General features: G+C 39.6%; 1 protein-coding gene across 4 annotated transcripts in view; it reads left to right on the forward strand.

Annotated features, from left to right (window-relative positions):
- Nucleotides 1-1,187: 1,187 nt before the first annotated feature.
- The window catches only part of MYBPC1 (myosin binding protein C1), a 75,840-nt gene continuing 51,795 nt past the window's right edge, over nt 1,188-25,232 (forward strand). Inside the window, exons 1-3 of one of the 4 annotated variants that reach the window (XM_081822289.1) lie at nt 1,188-1,378; nt 18,608-18,646; nt 20,848-20,889. In XM_081822289.1, coding sequence (XP_081678415.1) covers nt 1,354-1,378; nt 18,608-18,646; nt 20,848-20,889 — 106 coding nt within the window. In that variant the 5' untranslated portion in view covers nt 1,188-1,353. The remainder of the gene's footprint in view (nt 1,379-18,607; nt 18,647-20,847; nt 20,890-25,232) is intronic. The other 3 variants (XM_081822291.1, XM_081822290.1, XM_081822292.1) reach the window with 3 other exon arrangements.

Genomic DNA, 25,232 nt, shown 5'->3' on the forward strand with positions numbered 1-25,232 from the left:
GTCCCCCAAAGAAATTCCATATCCATTAACAGTGACTCCCAATTCCAGCTCCCTTCAGCCCCTGGCAACCACTAATTGACTTTCTGACTATAGATTTGCCCAAATGGACATTTCATATCAGTGGAATTGTACACTGTGGTCTTCTGCACCTGGCTTCTCTCACTTAGCATATCGTGCTCAAGCCTCACCCATGTTGTAGCGTATATCATTACTTCATTCTTTTATATGCCCTGTAATTTTTTTTAAAGGACATTTCTTGAAAAAAGGTAAACGCTAAGTATTCCTCAACAGAAACACTTGCTATTCTTGGAAAAGAAAATGAGACAGGATCATCAGTATAATTTGGCTTGACAGGGACCCTGGGTGGCTCAGTCTGTTAAGTGTCTAATATCTGACTTCAGCTCAGGTCGTGATCTCAGGGTCCTGGGATCGAGCCCCAAGTGGGGCTCTCTCTGTTCAGCAGGGATTCTGCTTCTCCCTCTGCCCCTCCCCCTAATTGTGCACTCTCTCTCTCTAATAAATAAATAAAATCTTTAAAAAAAGAAATTTGGCTTGACAAATTAATAGTAACATGTTAATAAAAATGGGAAAGAAAATTAAAACCAGAGCACCTGGGTAGCTCAGTCAGTTAAGCGTCTGCCTTCAGCTCAAGTCATGATCCCAGGGTCCTGAGATCCAGCCCCTCACAGGCTCCCTGCTCTGCGGGAAGTCTGCGTCTCCCTCTCCCTCTGCCCCTCCTCCCCACTCATGCTCTCTCTCTCTCGCTCTACTCTCTCTCTCTCAAATAAATTTAAAAAATCTTTTAAAAAAGAAAATTAAAAACAATAAACAGGTGTATACGAAAAGCTAATGGGAGCATAAAATTGTTCTCTAAACACAGATATTTTTTTCCCCTTATAATCTTAGTGAAAATTAAGGTGTATGTTGAAGCATATTATGATTTTTAACTTAATTTTTTGTCATCCGACAAACATTCTGCACTCCTGAGTTGACACATGCCTCTGTCAGACAGAAAGAGAAAAGTAAGAAGGAACACGAAGCTGCAGCTGAATTTAGAAAGTTAGAGGTGTTCTCATAGCCACATGAGATGGACAGGAGATTCCTTCCAGTAGGCGAGAGGGCAGAGTGCAGACAACAAATGTGAGAAAGGTCCTCATAGCTGTCAAGTTCCAGCATCCCTGTGTTGAAGAAAGGGTGGTGCCAACATGATTGCCGTGCAGAGTATAAAAGCCCTGGACTTCTCCCCAGCTGCTTGTCACACTGACCTGCACCATCTTTGACTGCTTGTGGGGTTTCTGTCGACCGTTGTCAGAGGGGAACAAACTCTTTGGAGAATAACGTTTTCTTGTGGTCATGCCAGAACCCACTAAGAAAGAGGGTAAGACTCATCCATAAATCTCTTTGTTGTGCTTTTTAATAAAATATGTTTATTTCTTAAACAGACTAAAAATAATAGAATCACTGTGATTTAAGGAAAAGATCCTTTAGAATAAACAGACCAGAGGCAAAATATAGGAAGAGTATAACCGATTGAAATATATCTGATGCAGATGGTTTATGAAGGTATATTGACTAAAATGATCAAATTATAATTTTATCATTCAGTTGAAAGGGATCCTCACAACGTCATGTAAAGAAGTTAATTGGTCATGATGAACAGATTGCATTTTCAAGTATATTCTCTTAGGTTCAGTCACAAACTTTTCACCCTGTATTTGCAATTCGTGGGTGGTGGGAGGGGCTTGCAGTGCTTTCTTAGTTAATAAATTTGATCAAGATTTCAAAAAAGAATTTATGACAATATCTCCAGATTTGCTATAGTTTTTCATGGAAAGACATTTAAAATATACAGATACACAGATGCAGGTATTTTTTGTTTTTATCAGTGTTTTTGAAACTTCATTACTTATTATATTGTTAAATTCTTGCATGCAAAAAACAAAATCAGACAACTGGGTAAAAGAGAATGTCTTTGAGTATCACTGCTAGATTGTGTTCTTTAATGAGTTTTGTTGTAGACTTATTCATAATATATAGCCTTTTAAAAGTAATTACACTGAAAATATTATAATATTCTTCACTAGAAGAATGCTTCCTCCAATAAGTAGTTTCTCCTTTCTATGAAAAAATCAATATTTAAAAACTAATTAGCAACATAAATAAATTGGAATTAGAAATTACTAAAATAACTAATGAAAAACACAAATTAACAGCACAAGTACATTGAGTTTAATTTTTAATGGAAATCTCTTTTTAAAATATTATTTCATTCATATTAGTCTTCATTAGTGCTTACTGAATCTTTATTTTTGACTTCTGCAAATAAAAGCAAAAAAAAAAAAGAGCAGGAAGCATAAAAATAGTATTTAGTATTTTCAATTTTAATTCTTAAAACTGCTTTTAACCATTGTTTTGAAGAACCTTGAAAAAGATCCTAGACATTGATCCTAAAGTTGAAATACTACCCAAATTACCAAAAGTCTTTGAAATATATTTTCTTTATGTAATTAAGTAACCAGTGTTGACAGGCTGTGGTGATCAGTTTACAGGTTGGCTTTACTTAGTGGTGGAGGGCATTGATGGATGAAGTCTTCCACCCGAAATAACCACACCAAATGCATGCATTAATATGGGAACTTAATCCCAACTATCAGGCAGTGAGTCCAACCCCTGCTAAAGTGTCTTATTTGTAATGCAAATGATTTACATGTGTATTAAGTGTCCTTTTTATTTGATCTGTCACTTGACTAGCCTCTTCAGGGCTTATTTGGATGAAATGCATTCTGTTTCCTGACTAAGGACAGAATATTGTTTTAATTATCCTGCATTTAATGGATGAATTTGCATGTGTTATTTTAACGCTCCATTGAAAATGACAAGCTGAAAAACTAATAAATAAGATGGCAGACTGTAGAGCCTATAAAGCTAATTAACTTATTCTGGTTCCTAGATGTGATGAAGTTTTACTCTTTGTCTGACAACTGAATCTGACCCACTCTGCTTTTATTTTATTTTATTTAAGATTTTATTTATTTATTTGACAGAGAGAGACACAGCGAGAGAGGGAACACAAGCATGGGGAGTGGGAGAGGGAGAAGCAGGCTTCCGTAGAACAGGGAGCCCAATGCGAGGCTCGATCCCAGGACCCTAGGATCATGACCTGAGCCGAAGGCAGACGCTTAAGGAATGAGCCACCCAGGCGCCCCCCCCCCACTCTGCTTTTAGAGACAATGAAATTTTAGAGCTACAAAGAGGAAGATCTATCTTTAACTTCAGCATCCCCCCCAAAATTTTTTTTATTTTTTCCTTTTGAATTAATCAATACAGATGCCAAAATCCCCATGATCATCTTTTGCCATAAAAACACTGTTGATATTCTGTGTTGGAGTCCCCCCACCCAGGACAGTAATTTTATACTCATAGATTCTTCAATTAGTTTAAATTTGGATGGTGGGTAGTACGGATAAAAAGAGGGTTACTGATATATTTAAAATCTTTTGAGGAAGTACAGGGATTTTGTTTGTTTGTTTATTTCCTTATCAGCAGAACTGATTCTTAAAGGAACTGCCCCTTACACAATTTTCCTGGTGAAATCATTGCCTTTTAATAGTGTTTCCTTTAAGGACTAAGGAGTATGCAATTCAGGAACTATTCTGGTTCTTGTACCTTCTCCTAACTGATTTCATTTTCACCGGGGTGGTTTTGTTCCATAAAAATGTCCCTCTGGATGATAGCCTCAAGAATAAAACATGCCACCAAACCAACTCTTCAGAGACATTTTATTTTATTTTATTTTATTTTATTTTTATTAACATATAGTATATTAATTGTTGTGGGGGTACAGTCTGTGATTCATCAGTCTTACACAATTCACAGTGCTCACCATAGCACATACCCTCCCCAATGTCCATCACCTAGCCACCCCATCCTTCCCACCCCCTCCACTCCAGGAACCCTCACTTTGTTTCCTGAGATTAAGAGTCAGAGACATTCTAAACTATGGGCAGAAACACTCCCAGGGAACAGATTCCTCCAGTCCCTATAGATCTCCTTATATCTCCTCTCCAGCTGGGAGAACCATGCCCAGGAAGGACATCACCACTTGCAGGGAATCTTGATAGGATACATGCCTAGGATCCAGGAGGACATGGCAACTCCTCAAAAGAGGCTGAGCTTTCAGCACCTGTAAAAGATGTCTCTCTTAACCGCCTCCCAACCTACAGTGGCCGAATTCTGGGAGCTTCATGTTAGGTCTTGGGAGAACAAAAATCTTCTGAGGAGGTGGAGGAAGGACAGGTGTAACTTTGGACATCAAGGAGGAAGTCTAATGGAAGTCACTAGTCAACAGTCCTGACTTAGGCTTTTGAAAATATTCTGGATGGCTCAATAACCCCTTTTGGAGAAAGAAAGCCTTATTTTTAAGGAGTAACCACTTCCCATTGCCCTCCTTTCCACCTTCATCAATTGTATATTTATTCATTAGAGAACTATAGTATCTGTATTTCAGTTTGAAATAAAAGGCCTGTCTTACACTGGGGATTCATGCAGAACCTGAGGCCTAGCAAAATTAAGTTATTCTAATCAAAGAGTAACAGGATGTGGGCGGAAGTTTCAGATTTGTGGGAATCTCCCAGAATGCCTTACCAATACATGTATTTATGTATGAACTATTAATCGAGCACTTAATGTTAGCTAGTCTCTGGGATTCTGTTCTAAAAGCCCTCATGGTTAATTGCCTCTGGGTTCTACTATGTAAAGGAATCACCTTTCACTAGAAATTCCTCCTTTCCTGTCAAAAAGTGATTTTTATCCACATGAAATTAAAAAATTTCTAATTAGAAATTAGAAAATTCTTCTGTGGTAGAATCTCTTAGTTTAAAAATACTATGAATGGCTTTTCAACCCACAAAAATGATTTCCTCAGAATTCTATCTCTGCAGTATGTGATCATTAAAATCTGGTTCTTTAATACACTTAGACAGTTGTTAACTGTCAGAATCTATAGGACTTAGAAAAATTATCTTCTAAAAAAACACCAAGTTGAGGACTTAACACGAGTTTCACTTTTTGTTCTGTGATATATCAGGCCCTTCATGTACCTCACTTGTATGGAAAAGGCATAAGTTCTCCTTGGTGCTTGGGTGTGACTCATAAAACCTTGGGAGAGACACTGTAGCCTTCTCATCTTCCATGTAAGATCTCTTCTTGAAAACTCAAACATATGACAAAACATAGGTTCATTTATGACCGTGACTTTAAGGGACCATTCTGATAACTCCAGGAATCAAAGGTACGGCATCGTTGCTATGGACTCTTTTGTCACGTCAACATACAAGATCTATCTGTCAAAACTATCTTGGCTTTTTTCAGTAGGAATGGATGGGAACATGGTAATAGGAGGAAAACTTTCTTTCAGTCCATAGGAGTTTTTCCCTTGCTTTATCTTCCTTCTTGGTCCCTAGAGATTTCATCACATTTTAAACTTCTACCCCAAACCTATCTGAATGTAGAGCAGGATTCATTACCTCTTGCTTATTCCTCAGCATCGCCCAAGGCTTAGTCATCAACAGAAAAGGTGACCTGGTGTTGGCAAACCTCCCTCTCAGATCTGCTCCTTGACCTTCAAGTTCTACCTGCATGAGACTAGATGGCCTATTTCAAAGAGCAAAATAAATTTTGGGAGGGGAAATGTCATCTCACATATAGAATATGACCTTTCATTCAAATTGGGGGAAAGTTAATTTGGAGGAAGAAAGGGAAAGAATGGGAGAAGAGGGAGGAGCTATCTGATCAAGGGCAATGATTTTCCTCCAAATTTGAAATGGTTCATTTAGGCCAAGTTGTAGATTTGGCTGAGGAATAAAGAAGTTGTATGAATGAATACCATGATGTTTTTCCCCCTGAAAAAATTTTGCCACACTGTACAGGAGATGAGTGGGGCAGATCTGAGCTCTCTGCTGTGAGTAGAGGAATGAGTGAGAAGGAATACTCTGGGGCAAATGCACACCAGAGAGGCTTAATACTTGGCAAAATCATTCTTTTTCAGTAGCCTGCTTTTATGACTGCCTGGGCTGCACCTGTTAGGAAGATAAATAAAGGACTGGCCAATTCTTTCCTCTCAAGCGCCCTAAATATATCGCTTTAAAAAAACTTTGGAAAAACAAGTTGTATCCTTGCTTCTCATCCAGTAAATCTGAAGAAGTCTTCCCCAGGCCTTTCAAAGCCCAGCAAAGTCAGTGGTAAGAGAGTTCCTGAAATGAACAAAGGAAAATGCTGGGCTCTCCAGTGCGTCTGAGGGACCTAAGACAAAAGAAGGAAAGCACTTACAAGCCTCCATTCCCTCAATGACTCCCTTCATTTTGGACACAAGACATGCCTTGAAACATTTTATATTAGGTCCCTTATGGACACACAATTCACACTTTCCTTATTTATAGCAATTTCAAAGGATCTCTGAATCCGACATGAACGCTGAAGAAACCACCCAGGCTGAAGTCACTTTTAAGAAATGCACGGGCACGATACCTAAACAAATGGTCTTTGTAGAAACTTGAACAAATATGAAAACAATGTTTTTGCAATACTTTTGTAAGCAAATATATCCCTTTTTAAAATGTTAGAGAGTTGTGGGATGAAACTGCCATGAAACAAAATAAGTATTGTGGTTTTTTACTGCCCTAGAAAACATTTTTGTTATTTTTGCTGAAATTTCTTATAATTACTTTCTCTAAAATTTACTTGTAGGCTCTTTATGCACACATAGAGAAGAATTTTTATGATTGTTAATAATTACTATTTTTATCTGCACTCCTCCCTAATTAGTCTTTGAAAACTATATTAAGAGACACAAAATATTCTTGGCAACCTATGACTTCTGGTAATTCTAGACCTCATCTCTAGACATACTTGGATATGTTAGGTAATAAAGAACAGGATTAAAGAAAGCTCGAGCAATCAAAAATAAGCAGAAAATTTTTATTTTATTACCTGAGGGGATATGGCCATGTCTTCTTTCTTTGTTTTTATTCCATGTCAGTTCTTGACAGGAACAGATGTCTTTTCTGGAGTCCTTGTTGGTCCAGCCCTATGACACCCGAGGAAAACCTAAAAAATATGCAGAAAGGCAATTCCTGATTTACAGTGTTCCTGGTTAGGGTAATCATGAAGTAGCCATTGTTTACTTGAGAGCAGTTTCCTCAAATTTGAAAGTGTAGTAATTAAAGAATATGAAACTGTAAAAAAGAATTTACCATTTAACTTCCTCTAAATAGGCAAATTGTCTCATAACGAGAGAGAACAGGGCTTCGGTCCCCACAGCTTTTTATAAAGACAGGCCCAAACTATCGAAGTGACAATATTGTCTTCCCTCTTCTGCGTGGCTAGGCCCAGGTTTAATTTATGAAAAGTATATTTGTTTTGGACAGCCTCGCCTATAGACAACAAGCCGAATTTCAGGATGTTCCCATTCACGGGGCAGATTATTTACGGGTTTTCCACTCCTGTGTTATGGGCAATGAATTCTTTATGCATTTCCAGAGTAAAATTTTAGATTTCATCAGACTGGGGCGGGAAGTGGTTGATTTGGCAAACCAGGATCATTTAATCACATGCTTACTTCTCTCTCTAAAATGAGTTCATAAAAAGCTAACTGTAATCTGACTTTCATTATGCCTTTCAAGTCTGAAATCCACTTTGATAAGTCTTTTGCCCTTTTACACTCCCTTAGGAATCTTTTTATGGGCCAATTTGGCACATCAATACAACACCTAAAGTTATGTTTAATATGTCAGATGTTAGATCTTATAATTTTGTTTTATTCATTTTTTTGACTTGTACTGTAGATATTTACAAGAACCGAGGCTAGAAAATGGGTGTTTTTTTTCCCCTCTAAAATCATCCAACTCTCCCTCTAAATAGTATCAAATCTCTTTTTAAAACTCCTCAGGAATTCTTTGCTTTATTAAATATCAGTTTTTGCATGTAATAAAATTTTCTATATCTTGCAACAGAATGTTCTACTTATGACTAAAAATTCACCTATTTGTATAATTCTTCATTTTAATTTCTCATTTTTTTTTAAATTAGATGTCCTTAGAGTTGTTCTGCATATAGTCTGCATTTTGGCTTTTTCCTTATGCATATTAACTAATATTCATTATTAAGTGTAGTGACATAAACAAAGTGTACTATTCATAGAACATTCTAGACTGTTCCAATTCCTGCTGCACCATGTATTGAGTTAGTTACACTTCATACGCCTCAGCTTCCTCCTCTGTGAAATATGAATAATAATAGTACCTAACCCATTAGGTCTTTGCACAAAGGAAATAAGATAAATAAGGTAAAAAGTTCAGGACCTAGCACATAAGAACTTAAGTATATTCCTTCTAAAACAGCAAACTCAGAATATAGCATAAGGTGTTAAGTGCCTTCCTCTTCACCTAAACTTTGAGGGCATTTCCACCAACCCGTAACAACCACTGTAAGGTACCTAACAACGCCTGCTCTTTTCCTTAATATTTATTTAATAAATATTGTCAATATTTAGAATGCATTCCCAAACAGTTGCTGTTATTATCCTAGCCATCATTACCAACACCATGAGCATTTCCTTTGTTTACTTGTGAATCATCTTCGCTTTCCCCCACAGAAGCCCAGATCAAATAAGAGGTCTGTACTCCAGAGACTCTGTTGTGTTCCCACTGAAATATGCCATGTCCAGCTGAGGGTCTCCAGTTGTTAAACAGATGAAGATAACCAGTTGTTTCTTCACTGTTCCATTGTGGGAGCATGGCCTTTCCCACTTAGATGAAAGAGTCACCCTGCACAGTTGACCGTGTAACTGTATCCACCCCCAAAGGTTGAAAGGCTTGGGTTTGTGGAACATTAAGATTTCTCTCCCCACCAGGGGTGCTTTTAGCAGGTGGGGTCTTCCTCAGGTCTGAATATTTCTGGGATATCCACATAAAGAACTCTCCATAACTGCATATGGATGTGATTGATTGACTGCCACTGTGTTTACTGCTGTGGAATTTTATTTTTATGACCCCACCTGGCAGCAGGCCTGTCCTTCCTCTATTTTTAAAAAGTCACCCAATCTGAGGCCCAGCAATGCCTCGGGGCAAGGCCTTTAGGGGATTTATCTGATAACCATAGAACCACAGAAGAGTGGTGTGATTATGCTGATGGTCTGCCCAGGAACAGACCCCTGGGAGAGGCATAATCAGGGACTAGAAGGGGACATTGTTAACAATTCGAATCACTTTTGCAATAATTTCCTTGTGACCTGTGCTAAATTTTTAAACTTTTTCATCTGAGTAGAGATTTTCCCACACCACCACCCCCATCTATGCCGCTCCAACCCCTGTTGATTCTTACTTCAAGATGTGGTAAGAATAACGCAAAAGAGACAGTTCATCAGATCTTAGCAAGCCCCATGTTAAGGGTGAGAAGCTGTCCGTTGCTATGCAATTCTAACCATATATTAATCCTCTTTCTGTGTGGAATGACATCTGGAAGTTGAAACATGTGTAATTAGAAAGACATAAGAACAATTTGACTAGGAGGGGGAAAACATCCTGTGGGTTCAGGGAAATTCCATCAAGCTGAATAATGAGTCATTGAAAATTTGCATACTTGATGCACAATTGGACTTCATCTCTTCAGAACCTTAAAATACGGTCTGGCAATATTTAGCCACATTAAATAAATATGGATTTAACTGACTGAAGAATTCTGAAACAGCTGGTTTCCTTGGATATCTAAGAGTTTATTTCGCTCTTGAACCTTATTATTTCAACCAATTTGGATAGAAACATACCAAAAATACAACATATTACTCCTTGCTCTTAAAAACAAAGGACAGTTGCCTATAACTTAACTGTGTCTTAAATTATAAATGTCAGTTAGTGTATCCTGAGAGCCCAGATTATTTGCTTTTGTATTAAATGAGCTCATATTACTTGTATTTTGAATTTGTGGCCAGTTTTTCATAGCCCTCCTGTTTCATCCCTTGCTACAAGTCTGCTGTCTTCTTTTATTACTCTTGTCGTCAGTATGTGAAGCTGCCCTCTCTTTTCTTTGTTGTTTGTTGTGGACCCAAGGCAAGGTCTTTAATCCCCCTGAGTGGGGCTGCACTGTGGAGTGTCCATGGGGCACCTGCGGCATCACGTTTAAGGAGGCACTCACTCTCAGGGTCGTGCAAGTGCTGGATTGGCACTTGTGAGTGAGTGCGTCCTTAAATCTGGCCCCTGGCCTGCCTCACTCTAGTCCCAGTTCCCAGGCTTGCTGAGGACCTGGGTGGGCTCTCTTATGAGAAAAGCACTTGCACTCTCAGTGCACAGGGCTTGGGGAGCGGGAGACAAATCCAAATTTGCATTTTGGAGACCCTTCTAAATTGGCTGGTCAGCAGCTGTTATCTGGACAAGTGAGGTTGGCTAGATAGCTGAATTCTGAGTAGGGGCGGTGGTACTCGACAATATTGCCCTTTTGTCTCGGGTACTGTACACAAAGGAAAATAAGTTATATTTCAGCCCACCAAATCAGTTTATGGCTTTTATTTTGACTGCTTCATTCATTTTATTAATTAAGGCTACAGATTTTTCCTAAATGGAGCATGTGACATGAGTTTATTTTTTCTAAAGTGCACAGACACAAAATAATTTTTTAAGAAGATTTACTATAAATTCTAAATGTTTTTCAAACTTGGTCTCAGATACATTGGCACTTAATAATTATTGAGAAACTAAAATGTGTTTTTTTACGTGCATTATATCCATCAATTTTACTATGTTAGAAATTAAAATTGATAAATTTTTTTTTAAAGATTTTATTTATTTATTTGTCAGAGAGACAGAACATAAGCAGGGGGAGAGGCAGGCAGAGGGAGAAGCAGGCTCCCCGCCAAGCAAGGAGCCCGATGTGGGACTCGATCCCAGGACCCTGGGATCATGACCTGAGCCAAAGGCAGCCGCTTAACCGACTGAGCCACCCAGGCATCCCTAAAATTGATAAATTTTTAAAACATAAAAATACACAGTACCCGTTCTATTAGTTTCAGAGCATTGATGTCACCACACATTATATATCCTCTGCATATTCGTGAGAGAATATGAGTGAAAAGGCAAATAATGTCTTAGCATTATTATGAAAATAGTTTTGACCTTATAGACTCCCCAAAAAAGTCTCAGGAGCTCTTGAGGATCCCAGACCATACTTTAGGAATCACTATTATAAATCAGTAAAGAATTGCCTCTAAAAATATGTCTAATTTCCTAAATCCCAAGGTATAAGATATCCACACCCACAGCCTATAATGAATAGAATAGGGGACAAATTAAGCATATAACTGTGAAAATGTTACATTAAACATTCATTTATGTCCAAAATCTAGATTTTGATGCATAAGAAATATGACAAGTACAAATGCATTGTCATTGTGTTTGCTGATATTTTTGGTGACGCTTATAATTCATATAACCAAAACCTCTCCTAAGCATTATTAACACCTCCATGCAAATAATGTTTTATATTAAAGCAGTTTCCATTGTGCTGGGCCTATGAGGTCTAGGCTGCCACATGCACACAGTGCCAAACCCCACTATCAACAGGGGATATGCCAGACAGTGTTTAGCCTATTTAACCTAAGAAGAAAGATAATTTGCTGTACTACCAAAAATGACAAAAACAAGAGTTGGCCAGATAGAGCCTCATTCACCACAATGTTCACAAAAATAAAGGATTCACGTAGTTTATTTCAAACCAAGAGTGCGACTTTGAGAATAAATAATAGTTAGGAACAACAGTCTTCTCCTGCACACCAAATCACCAAAGCATGCCTTTAGCACATTTATTTTATCCCAAGAAAGCGACAAGAAGAAAGCCACAAAAAAAGGCCTATAATCCTACCACTCAGTGATAACAACCGTTATTATAAGTTCTTCCTGTCTTTTCCATGCCATACAACATATTCATATGTTGTAATCATGCTCTCCAAGCTAGCAAAAGGCTAAATTACAATGCACCTGAGGGCCCATAAAATATTTTTAAGTAGGTCAAACAATGTATTATATGAGCCCGTGAGCCCAAGGGAAGGAGAGAGCTGGGATGTTTATATCATTTTGGTGTGGAGACACATACAGGTTTATTAATGCCTCCTAAGACTGAAGATTTTTTTCCCCTCCTTCAATTTACTGACCATGGAACCCTTGATCGTGGAAAATAGGAATGGACTGCATCGGAGAAAGCCAAACCACTTATGGAGTTCCTGGGTTCCTGGTCTTCCAGCAGAGCACCAAGGCCACATATGGGCTGTCTGTTTGCTAGCTGCGACCAGCGCCCTGCAGCTAGAATGCTCTGGCACTCTCGGTGCAGGCATGCCATGGGTAGCATACCTGTGCTTTTTACAGTAGGTGGTCATAGGAAAAATCCACCATAAATAGATCAAGCCCTTTGAACGCGTTTCAGTGTTGCAGAGGAAGAGAAAGTCTATATCTGTGAACTAGAAAGGATCAAAGGACAGCCGCCCTTGCCTAAGGAGGAAGGAGGTAGCTTTACTTGCTGGTTCAGAATCTAGTTAGTTTTTATGTTGTCCCAAAACATATTTCCTTGGGCTTATTATTTTCTGGGTTTCCGAGTTTCTTCCTTTTATTAAAAAGAAGTTTAAAACAGCAACTTATATATCCTTTAGTCCATCCTATCTGTGTGTTTCCTAATCAAGACCATAGGGGAGGATGGAAGAGGGAGACAAAAACCCGACTTTATTCACCTGGCACAAAAGTCTTACAAAATTTGCCTTTGGGTTTTTGAATAAGCACAAGCATAGCAGGGCCTCCGTTCAATAAAAAACCTTTTGCTCTAAATCTAAAGACGTGGAGAGCTCCCCAAGGCCGGGTGCCTCCTGAGCGTTTGGACAGGGCTAAGCTAGTTGACCGTGGAGGTGGCACGGCTGATTGAGGGTTACTTGCTAAGCAATGCAGCCCAGATTTTGAAAGGGGGAATTCCTTAGAAAGGCAAGAGTTGTATGGGCACTGAGGGCCAAAACTCCAGCTTGATTGCTCTCCTGCCCTTGTTAGAAATGATGGGGTGGGGCGAATGCCTCTCAGCATTCAGCCAGCAGAAGGGTCGCCAATGGGAGACATAGTGTTCCCTGTGGGTAACGCGGATGAAGAAAGCTGCCCTGGGAGAGCCAGTGGATGGTTCTTGATTTCTTGGCAGCGAGGAGAAGGGGCTTTTGTGCGGGTAGGAACAGCCTGCCGGTCAACTATATTTATAGAGCACCTGCTGTGCAGAATTTGAAAAAGGAGGAGGAGACAGGCCTTGTCCTCAAGAAGCTTGTGATCGGAGAGGAGAAGTCCCCATGTACTGTAGACCCTTTAACATTCACAGTCACGTTTGAAATGGGACAGGATCAGGTGATATTTAGGGCATAGTCTGAGCCTACCTGCTCAGTGTGGGCTGTGGACTGGCAACATCAGTATCACCTGGGAGCCTGTTAGAAATGCAGAAACTTGGGGCGCCTGGGTGGCTCAGTCGTTAAGCGTCTGCCTTCGGCTCAGGTCATGATCCCAGGATCCTGGGATCGAGCCCCGCATCGGGTTCCCTGCTCCGCGGGAAGCCTGCTTCTCCCTCTCCCACTCCCGCTGCTTGTGTTCCCTCTCTCGCTGTATCTCTCTCTGTCAAATAAATAAAAAATCTTTAAAAAAAAAAAAAGAAATGCAGAAACTTGAAAGCTGCCACAGACCCCCAGGATCAGAATCTGCACTTGACCAAAACCCCAGGTGATTCCTATGCGCACAGCAATTTCAGAGGCACTAGAGGAACTACAAATGTTGTGAGTCTCGAATGTTTTGAGAGTGCAAAGCCACCTGGTTTCGTGACTAACTTGATAGAAAAGAGTAGTTAATTTACCTGTGAGCTTCTTTTTTTTTTAATTAAAAAAATTTTTTTAAGTAATCTCTATACCCAACGTGGGGTTTGAACTCACAACTCGAAGATCAAGAGTTGCTTGCTCCACTGACTGAGCCAGCCAGGCGCCCCAACCTGTGAGCTTCTTACACACAGGCATCTTATAAATGCCCACTCTTGTGAGATTTATAATGGATTTATGCTCAATGAATTCCTGTTGCCGGGTCCTTCTTCCTACAGTCCCCATTCAGTGGGTACTGTGGAAATCGTTATAAATGAATCATTGTCATAGAGGCAGCTAATGAATCTGGGGTACATGCAAATGGCTCTTAGAGGCGTGGGTGAAGCTGGGCATGGCAGAACCTGTCGGTGACAAAAGATGCCTTGGAGTAAGAGAAATGCAAGAGCAGTTCCTTTAAGGCAAAAGGAGATGCTTTGGGGTCCTGAGACGTACCTGCAATCGTGCATTTTCAGTCTAATTCCTTTAATGCATGGCCTTTACTGTTCCAGTTCTCCTATTTCTCCAGGTCTAGGACAGCTGGAATTCTTTGTTTCAAATGCCTTGAAAACTATTGCGAGTTCATCTTTTTACTGGCTGGTCAATTTATCTACAGTGTATGTAAATTTCATCAAACATCAATTATTATTACCATAGGGGAGTGAAGGGCCTACCTCCTCTGCTTCCTCAGCCCCCACCCCAATTCCAAGCATGTTCTAACATGATGCAGCCACAGACCTAGAAATAAAGCAAATCTCTAGTGAGTGGCGTGTGGAAAAACAGGAGTGTCGTTCTCCCAGGTGTGTCAGAGTAAAATGGTGACAGTAACAATGATAACCATAGAAAGAGAGATTAAAGTGTATATAGTGTCTACCACCTTCCCTACTCCCACAGGAATTCATCCGTTTCTGCCAACAACTCTTAAGATAGGTTATGCTATTGTTTCCACTGCATAGGAAAGGAACTTGAGGCACATTCCACTCCTACAGATAGGACAACATCCTTTGGAGGCTATGTGGCCATGGCGATAAGACCAACCAATTCTGAAAAGTCCATCAATCCACTTCTGCCTCCACCAAGTATGACAGCTAAGAAGGGAAATGCAGCCCCATGTGGCAAAGCCCAGGTTCGGTCAGGCAGATGGGGGGCAGAGCCTGGCTCCACCCTTCATGGGCTGCGGGACCTCGGAGGGCCTCACTTCCCATCTGCAAAATGGGGATGATTAAAGCACTGATTTCAGAGAGTAGTAAGGATGATAAGAATGAACATACATTAACATACACTGCGCCCTTCATGCAGTGGGTGCCAAAAGTAGTTGTTACCTATTTATTCCTCCACTAGCTATAAAGAAACAGGGTTTCTATGATTTTAAGAAGGAAAAGTTCTGGCTCTGCCTCCATACTAGGCAGGCATGTATTTTCCTACTTCCACTTCCTGCAAATATTCTAAAAATACCAGCATTAATATCCTATAATATTTCTGTAGTTCTGACTATAATACAGTTGGCTGTTAATGATCGGCAGTTCTGTGGATTTCTTGGAAGTTGAACTAAGCCCTTTAAGATCTCATTTTGTTTTGGTTTGGGGGCTTTTACATAGAACACTGGGGCTACAAACACAATGGAAATGGACAATTCACATTCAGAACACATTTACAGTTTCAGTATCCAGAATAATTCTCTTTTATTTATTTGATTAGATTTCACCCTTGGCCTTACTTCCAAAACAGGATTTTAAGTAACCACAGCTTCCCTTACGAAAATGGGCTTTTGTTTACATAGATGCTGAGAAATCATGGCCAATGTGATAGTCCCTACACAATCACCAATGAAGCCCTTTGAATTCTTTTTTATCAATTCACTATGCATTTAATGTGTTTCCAACAATAAAGTGAGGTGCTAGGGAGATAGGAAAGGAAATGAAAGATCCCTGTCCTTCCTTACTCATTTGGGAGGGAAAAGAAACATAGATACACTGAGATAAATGGAAAATAATTTTAAAATAATTAATGAATGAAGAGTATATTATCATGTGGTCCAGAATGCCAAGAGAATAAGGGAGGGGAACAGAAGGGAAAATTAGCTTTGGGAATCCTCAGAGAAGTATCAAAAAGATAGACCAAGACTGACAAAATAACAGTAGTAGTTATTGCTGTAAATTATAGAGCCCTATCTACACGCAGGAGCTGTGCTTACACTTTACTTAGATTAGCACCTTGCTTTTATTTCACAGATGAGGACACTAAGGCTGACAGAGATTAAGGAATTGCCCCAGATTATACAACTAATAAGGTGTAGAGTCAGGATTCAAACTGAGGTCTACCTGACACAACCACATTCAGAGAATAAACAAAAGGTCTGTTGAGGAGAAGATCATCACTCTTCTCAGGGGCAGAAAGGTCAGAAGTTGAAAAAAGAAACTAGCTCTAGAACAGAGGGGGCCACCAGGGTGGGCTAAGGAGAGGGAAGGAGGAAGTGCCCACTGGCAATGGCTTTGAATGTGAACCTAAAGAGTGTAAACCTAACCAAATAGGTAAGAGAGACCCTGTCTGGTAGAATAACAGGATGAAACACAGTTGGGGCATTAAGTAATCCTTGCAGCTATAGGGCAGAGAAACTTGTCTGCAGGGAGAGCCAGGCAGAGGTCCTCGGGCATTAGGCAACAATGACCCTGTCCAAAAGATAGTATGCCAAAGAAGTTGGCTTCTTGCTCTCTGTATTCTGATATCCATGTGCTGCAACAACTCACCCAAAGCCAAGGAGTCAACATTAGATTTCCATTTCTGCACTCAGATCTCTGAAAATAAAATGCTTTGGCCCAGGGTTTTGTCTTCTGGTTGACCTGGCACTACAGATCCTTCCCATGACGTGGTGAAGAAACTAAAGCATTTCCCTTGATGCCATCCAAGGGACACTTGTTTCACTATATCTTCAAACTACATTGCTCCTGCCACGTTACCTTCTGCCATAAGGTTATAAGTTTTCTCTCCTTTGGTTTTATATTTTTCTCCCTCTTTAGTAAATAGCAACATATTTATGGTCATCTGAATGAAAATAGTTTGTTGTTGTTGTTGTTGTTTAATTTGGAGTTTATACCCAGCACACACACAAAAATTGTGATGGAAGGAGACATTGTGGCATCCTGACAGTCCTGTGTTCCTCCTTTCTTGATTTCTGTTGGGGTGCAGTCCATTCTTTCTTTCATGTTCATTCCAGCCTGCCTGGACTATGCATAGTGATAACCTTTGGGCTAAACTGTTTGTTGTGAGCTATTTTCCTCTTTGCTTGGAAAGAGCCAGCTGTGGGGAAAATAAGTAGAAAATCCTAGATCTGGACAAAGACAAAGCTCCTGGGATCCCACATGTGCTTATAATATGAAAACTTTTCTTTGATATTTATTTATCAAGCAGAAAATAAGTTTAAAAGAGATTACCTTCATTAACTGCCGTAGAGTAGGAGAAGCTGATTCACACACAGGTCACTAATTCCCAGTTCAGGGAATCCATGGGGATTCAACAGAGGAAATTCCATGCCTTTTGGTCATGGGATATGCCTTTAGCTACTTGGACATAGTATATATATATTTTTTAAGATTTTATTTATTTATTTGAGACAGAATGAGAGAGAGAGAGAGAGAGCTCATGAGAAGGGGGAGGGTCAGAGGGAGAAGCAGGCTCCCCGCTGAGCAGGGAGCCCGATGCGGGACTCGATCCAGGGACTCCAGGATCATGACCTGAGCCGAAGGCAGTCGCTTAACCGACTGAGCCACCCAGGTGCCCTGGACATAGTATATTCTTTAACAGAAGTTTCTTTAACAGAATTCACTGCCAGACTGCTCTATAATTCTGGATATCCAAAGCCAGATATAAAACCTCAAAACCAAAGCTCTCAAAAATTTGGATAAGTGTGGATAGAAATCTACTCCAGGGAGTGTCTGGGAGACTCAGTCGGTTAAGCTTCCAAATCTTGATTTCAGCTCAGGTCATGATCTCAGGGTCGTGCGGTCAAGCCCTGCACTGTGCTCCATGCTGGGCGTGGAGTCTGCTTGAGATTCTCTCCTTCTCCCTCTGCCCCTCCCCTCACCCTCTCATGCACTCTCTCTCTCAAATAAATAAATAGATAAATAAATAAAATATTTTTTAAAAAGGAAAGAAGTCTACTCCAGGTGTGTGCACTCCCAGAAATGACTGGGAGAGGGGTTGATTCTGTTTCTCAATGAGCAGTGGTTGGCCTCATGATAAGAGATGCTGCAGTGTCCTTGCTCTCTGGGGAAAGCGGGCTCTCATTACCAAGCACCATCCTCACCTTAGGCTCTACAGGATGTGAGTACTTTGCAACCTATGCATATGGGATGGGTGTCGTGTCCACTTTTCCAGAAAAGGAAAACAGGCTCAGTGCCGTTAAATGCTCTGCCTGCTGCCTGAGGGGATAACTAACTGGCAAGGACACCCCGGATCCCCATTTTACCTATGCTGTGTCCATCAGCACACCATGGAAGTCTATAGAATACCATTTAAATCCCCACCTCACACCATACACCAAAAGGCAGTGTGACTTGGTCACAGGTTGATGCTTTTCCTGCTCCATCCCTCTTGTCAGTACAGGTGAGTTGGCTGCCTGGAGTTGAGTGCAGTCTAGGGCTGTGGAAAATAGCTTTTGCCTGTGAGAAGTGAGACTAACACTTCCATTATTCTTTTCATTTCCAGAAAATGAAGTGTCTGCCCCAGCCCCAGCCCCAGCCCCAGGTGAGTAAAAATACCACTTCATGTGTCTGGGCCACAGATACAGAACGTCTATCCCAGCATGATTTGGCCTCCACTGAAGCTGAGTTTTAACCTAACTCCTATGGAGAAGTTGGATGACCACACTTGTCATAAGTTTATAATAATAATAACAGTAGTAATAATAACAATAATGCATTGTGTTTATATAGCCCTCTCATGTTAACTGATTTGAATGGCATGTCATACACTTATGAAACCCTTCTAGTGACGCCGAAGTTGTTGTTATGCCCATGTTTTAGCATTGTGGAGCCTGAGCCTCCAAGGGGATGAAGGATTTGCAACACTTTTTCACATAGAGCTAAAGGCAAACAAAGTCCACATCTTTCTTGTGAGAGTAGGGAATGCATTCCAGCTCAGTCCTGGAAGATGAGCAGCCCTCTGCCCACTTGAACTATGTCACCATCAAGCATCTGGAGAAACAGTTTCCAGGACAGTTTGGTGGCCTCTGAGGCTCCACTCCTCCAGTTCTTAGTACCCTGTTGTCCACCAGGTGGCAACAAAAAAGCAAGGCATAAAGAGTTGTAGGGAACTCCTGGGCGGTAGAGGGAATGCTCAGTGACAGTGGGCATTACTACTTTGCACAGCAGGTGAAGTCCGCTTTTGCGTTCACATAGACCTAAGGAAGAGAACAGGATTGGAACTCTAAGTGGAAAACATTTCCCTGGATTCTGTTCGCTTACAACCAAGTAGAAGATAAAATACGGCCTGGAGAACACCTCAGTATAATACAACCACCATATTGAAACACAAGACAATACTAGGAGAACCTCACAAGGCCATCTGTGATTTAATGCAGGGTTTCTTGAATTGACAATATGGTGTGATGAAAAGGGGTGAGAGGTCACTGTGGATCACAGTCTAGCTGAAAGCAGAAACTAACTAGGCCTCATTTGCTGGTGATCTTTTTGCATGAACATTTATAAGGGGATTATGAAGCTTTTCCATCCTGGAGATCATTTTCAGGAGAGCACTTTGAGAAATCTGACTGTTCACAAGAGCCCGTTTGTCCAGCCAAGAATACTAGATTCACATACTCAAAACCCTTAAACAATATAGAAGAATATTGAATGTGTCCAAATGTGTCAGAATAAATGAATGAACGAGGCCCAGCACCATGTGAGTTCAAACAGGGACAAGCTCAGTTTAGTTTCCCTTTAGCCAAGATAGATGTGTGACATTCTTCTTAGGATGTTCTTGGGTATGTGTTCTCCTTGCACATACCAATTTATTTTTGACAGTATTGAGTACACTGAGAACCTACAGGTCATTACAGACATAACCTTTCCCTTCTATTCTTCAGATCAGTGGCTGTCATTCGGCCACTCTAAAGTTTCCCTTATTATGGCATATAGGCATATTTCATATTCATTGTATAATACTGACCTCCTGTTGTTAAATAAGTCTCCTCCCAAACTCTGCTAAAATAGTTATTAGTTAACTGAGATTCAGACCTCTGTTCATCAATCCAAGAAAGAGAGAGAATTCATGCTTAAAATAATTATTCTCCTACATGTATCACAAGTCAGATGCCATTTGCAGGTATCTAAATTAATATGATTCTGGACAGAGAGAAGTAAGCTAGATGGTCTCTCTCAGCTGATGAAATCGGATGTTACTGCTCTCAGGTTGCATTTATTGCCACTCAACTCAACCTAGAAGATTAGTACGTGCACCAAAATATTTTCCCTGAAACTACTGGACAATTACAGATTTTATACCCTGGCTCATTACTATAATATTAACTAGAAGTTCAAACAATTGGAATCATTACATGCGTCAAGCTTCCTTAAAAAATCAGTCCCGTTTGAGGTCTAAAATGAAGTAATCCACATTTTATACTCACTTCCACACCAGTGTGTTTAACATAGTCCCAGTATAGCTAAGTATATTTTAACAAAATCTGTATTGCATGTTTCTATGTATACTTTTTTCAAAAGTGATCAGATTTATTCATTGCTTTTATTAAAAGTTCAATGTGATTCTACATTATCATTCCCAAATTCATAACCCATGTATCGCATAATGAATGAATATGTAGCATCATTTATGATCTCTTCTGTTGTCATTAATTTCTTCTCTCCCACCTTCCACCCATTGCTCATCACACAATAAAATGCTTTCTTTAAGACACTTTTAAAAATGTGCTTGTACTTTCCACACAGAACCAAATAAAGAGAAGGAGGCTGGAACTACACCAGCAAAAGGTGAGTTGGAGGGAGGGAAAACAAGCTGAATTCAACAAAATTAGAAGCAGAAAGAGGTCAGTAATGATTGCCGTGGTGGTCCCATAGAACTCTGCATTACCTTTCATCAGTGTGGTTTAGAGTTCTTTGTTTGCATCTTATCTGCATGACCAACCAGTCAGCATAATGAATCAGTTTTAATGATACACATTTCTAAAAGAAAAACAACAATGATAAAAACATCACAAGCATTTGTTGAGATGTCAGCAAATTAACTGGTAGTTTGCAAGTTACATGCATGTGAAGGAAAAGAGGTGTCTGGTCTTTTGGGGATTACACCAATCTGGAAAGTTATCTGGATTACACATAACTTTTTTAAAAAATGAACTGTTTTTGTGTTACTGTGTGAACTCTTCCAGGTTCCACTAGTAATTTTGAAGGCTAGCATCTCATTTTGTAGCACTATGTATTTGCATAGACTTACATAATGGCTTATATGTATTGACAGTACAACCTTAAGCAAACATTATGTTGTTCCTTATTGAATTGGAAAACTCCTTTATCACTATAATATTATTCTATTTTTACTTTATATGAAGATAGTCCAATCTGAAAAAATGAATAATCTTTATCATGTACTGCTGTGGATCCATGAAATATTCATTCCTTTGTCTCCCCATGGAGGAAGTCATTGTCATTACTGACCAACTGTTCCAAGCTAAGGAGCATTACTCTTCCACAAAAGAAAGTTTTCACAGGGGTAGATTTGACAATTCTGCCTATATGTTTGTATCATCATTTGTAAGCGTTCATCTTTTATTTGTGAACTGAATCACATAGTTTAAATTTTGGAATAGTCAATTTTTTCCTGATTGCAATAAGATGTTTCTCTTTGTTTTGGATGCTACTCAAAATTATGCTAAGTATTTCTTTGGTCTTACTATGTCATATTTCATTACCTAATTCCTCTGGTATTATTGTCTCCTATACATTAGTAAATACTTTTTTCTTTCTTTCAGTACACTGGACCTCTTTTCTTCAGCTACCTTGAACTTACATTCTCATAAATGAACACACAATGTTAGTGCCCTCACTTTGTCCTTGACCTTCAGTGGCTCCCATGGATAGTAACATGAATACTAATCCTGGCCACGTGGGCTACAGTCTGAAGGTTATTTGTTTATGGAATGCAGACAGTGCAAACTCCTAGAACTCCTTCCATGAGATGGGTTCAAGGATGTTTAGGCATCCTGGCTGAAGCTATTGTAACATTATTCTCTACAAGGCCAATGGCATACGCCCCTGTTTCCAAATTTGGAAAGGTGGTTGGACTAGGCTGTAAGGCTCAACCAAAAAAGGAGATGATTTAATCCCAGAGGGCAAGCTGTTAATGTTTAAACAAAGCCTGCGCCTGACCCTTGATGTGAAAAGTCATCATATTATATCTGTATGCTTAAATGAGAAAATGGTTAAAATCAACCAGTCAACCAATCAAGAAAAACTCTTTTCTATATGCAGAACACAGTATGATGAAAGAGCAAGGCTAGATGACTAGGGAATCCTGAAATTAGCCTCACTTTTTCTGACATTTGCAGAAGTTAAGCAAGGCCATGGCCACAGGTAGTCACGTGCCCAACCACATAAACCACCATGTTTATATTTACTCTACAAGACTAGGAAGCAAATCAGTTTATGATACAAAGTGACATCCCTAAATAAAGTAGGTGGTTGGAAGTTATTTCCTAATACACAATCCTCTTCAACTATTTCTCACTTTCATCAAGGTCAGGGAAATTTCAAAGAAAATGCTTAAATAAAAGGTAGACACAATAATCATGGCTGTGTGTATTTCCCTGGCTGAGAAGGAAGGCTTGCATGAGCATAGACAAGATTGACAGGTGCAGTAAGACCTGTTCTCCAGCACTGACTAGAGTGTCCCTCCCTGCCCTTCACCCTCCCCCAGCCCTCAGCCCATCTCATTGTTCTTTAACCAGTCAATTCAGGTTCCACTCCTCTGTGCAGCTTCCGCTTGACTGTCTTAGCTCACTTTCATCTGCCCTTCCTCTTCCTGATTTCTCTTGGACCTATTGCTTTTGTTACTAAATCACGTATTAGTGGTTCACTCCTTTCCCTAACAGGTTGTAAGTTTTCTGACAGTCAGGCACCATGTCTTAACACCTCTTTGGTCCCCTTAGCTCATTTCTTCCAGTGTTTGGCAGAGAGCTGCATGTGGTAATCTCCTAATAAATACTTGTAGAATGAACAACTGAATTTCCAGGTGGGCTTAGCTGTTGATCATATAGACAGTGGTCATCTACATAGATTTGTATTTCCATTTACCATGTTTGTTGGACAGGAGTATGAATATCCCATGCATACTCTTAGTCAATGAGATTGAGGATGAGACGCTGGTGCTGTGCATTTGAGTGTTCTTCTTCAGAACAGAGGTATGATTTTTACTGTAAGGCCAACTCACTTAAAACTATTGAAAATGGTCATGCCTGGATATTAGTACATTTTCAGCACTTTAATTAGTCCTCTATCGAATTAGTTGAAGTATATTCAGTTAATAGCTTCAAGACTATCACCAGTAAGAACATTTTTCACAGCAATGTAACCTTAATATTTTTCTCAGATTGCCTGAATTTTTTGGCAACAATCTGGAAATGTTCTGAAAAGTTTTTTTATAGCTGCAGAATGTTGTTTGGTTCCTATATCAATCTTATAAGTAGTGTTTGTGGTTAGATTTGCCAAATTTTTCATATTTACTAAAGGTCTCTATCTGGTAAATAGCTGATTTCCCAGGAAGGGGTTTTAATATGTGTTTGTTTATTTGCTTGCTTGCCTCTGGAGTTGTCTATCCAGCTACCCTGCTCCCTAGTACTGCCAACTTTGTCCTGGAATTGAAGCAAGAGAGATGATGATATAGAAATGTGTGTAACCAAGCAGCAATACTAGAAATTAGATGCACAAATCTCTTTTAGAGTAATCATACTGGGAAGCAACGTCCTCATAAAAACAATGCTGCCATGGCTTAGAATTCCTCCAAATAATACAGGTGGCAATCAATGGAGTACTAAGTATCGGTTCTTCTTTTCTATATTCTCAGGGGGACCAAAGTTCCGTCTTTTATTCGAATGTCCATTTATTCAGCAAGTTTTCACTAAGTGTTGGCTCTGTGCCAGGCACGGGTCTGGCTGCTGGGTCCTGTGGTCCTGAAACCAACTTTAGGGAGCTTTGGAGGGGAGAGCGACCATCATCAGAGGACAGTTTTGAAAGCAGACAATTGTCACGGAGGGCCATGTGTAGAGAATAATGTGGGTGATCAAGTGGGATCATACTTCCTTTAGTCAGCCAAACTTGGTACATGTGAACACAGGGTAATGAGATTGGGTCTTTTCTCTACCTTAACAATTGGCCCTAAGGGAAGTTCAAAACTGGTCTTGGGAGTGCTTCCAGATGTGTCAGAACATTAGAATCAGAGACCACTTTGAAGAGCAGTATTCATTTTAATGCCTAACTTCTGACATTTAAAAACAATTTTTTTGTTTTTGCATCTTAATAGTTTATAGTCTGTCTATATTTTGGTAAGCTCAACTGGGATATTTACTACCTCTTTTTATTTTTCTTCCAGAAAAATATTTGGTTTCGGTAATCACTGCAAGTGAATAAAGACTTACTTTCTTTTTCCAGGCATTAACATTAATATTACCACATAAACTATCGTGAATGAACCTTGTGCATATTAAAGATCTCACATAACTTGAGATGAAGAATCTTTCATTTGGCGTGAATGTGGTTGGCAGATGAGGAAGTGAATCAGCACAAGTTCCAGCAAGCTTTCTCCTAAATGATATGAAAACTTCAAATTAAAAAAATGATTAAACTCTTTTTCTTCATTTAGATCCCTTTTCTGCAATAACTTTATTATTCTGGTGCTTTTTATTCACATGCTAAAATTTTTTCGTGCAATTTTACCTTTAGGTATCAGAAAACCAACCATCTCATAGACTTTCTCTATGCTTTCTAATTACATTACTTTTTTGTAATGATCTTTGTTAAAAGCTAATATTACCATACTTTCCAATTCTGGGACACGGCCGTTATAAGTTGCAATATTGATTTAATAGATTTGGAGGAGAAAAAACTCATCAAATATATGTATTTACTGTGGGATGAATTCTGATTTTAGAAGCATCAAGGTGTGAAGGCATGAGCCTTTTCATTAAGAAACTATGATAAATTAATCAAATGCCTCCAAACATGATGAATTCATGTTAGCTGTTGATGCTGTTGCCTTCCATACATGGTTGTTGTTGCCGCTGTTGTTATTTTGGTCATGGGAGCCAACGTTTTCCACAACT

The sequence above is a fragment of the Leptonychotes weddellii genome, chromosome 5, assembly GCF_054177405.1.
Source record: "Leptonychotes weddellii isolate Sample4059 chromosome 5, ASM5417740v2, whole genome shotgun sequence".
In the NCBI taxonomy this organism is placed as follows: Eukaryota; Metazoa; Chordata; class Mammalia; order Carnivora; family Phocidae; genus Leptonychotes; species Leptonychotes weddellii.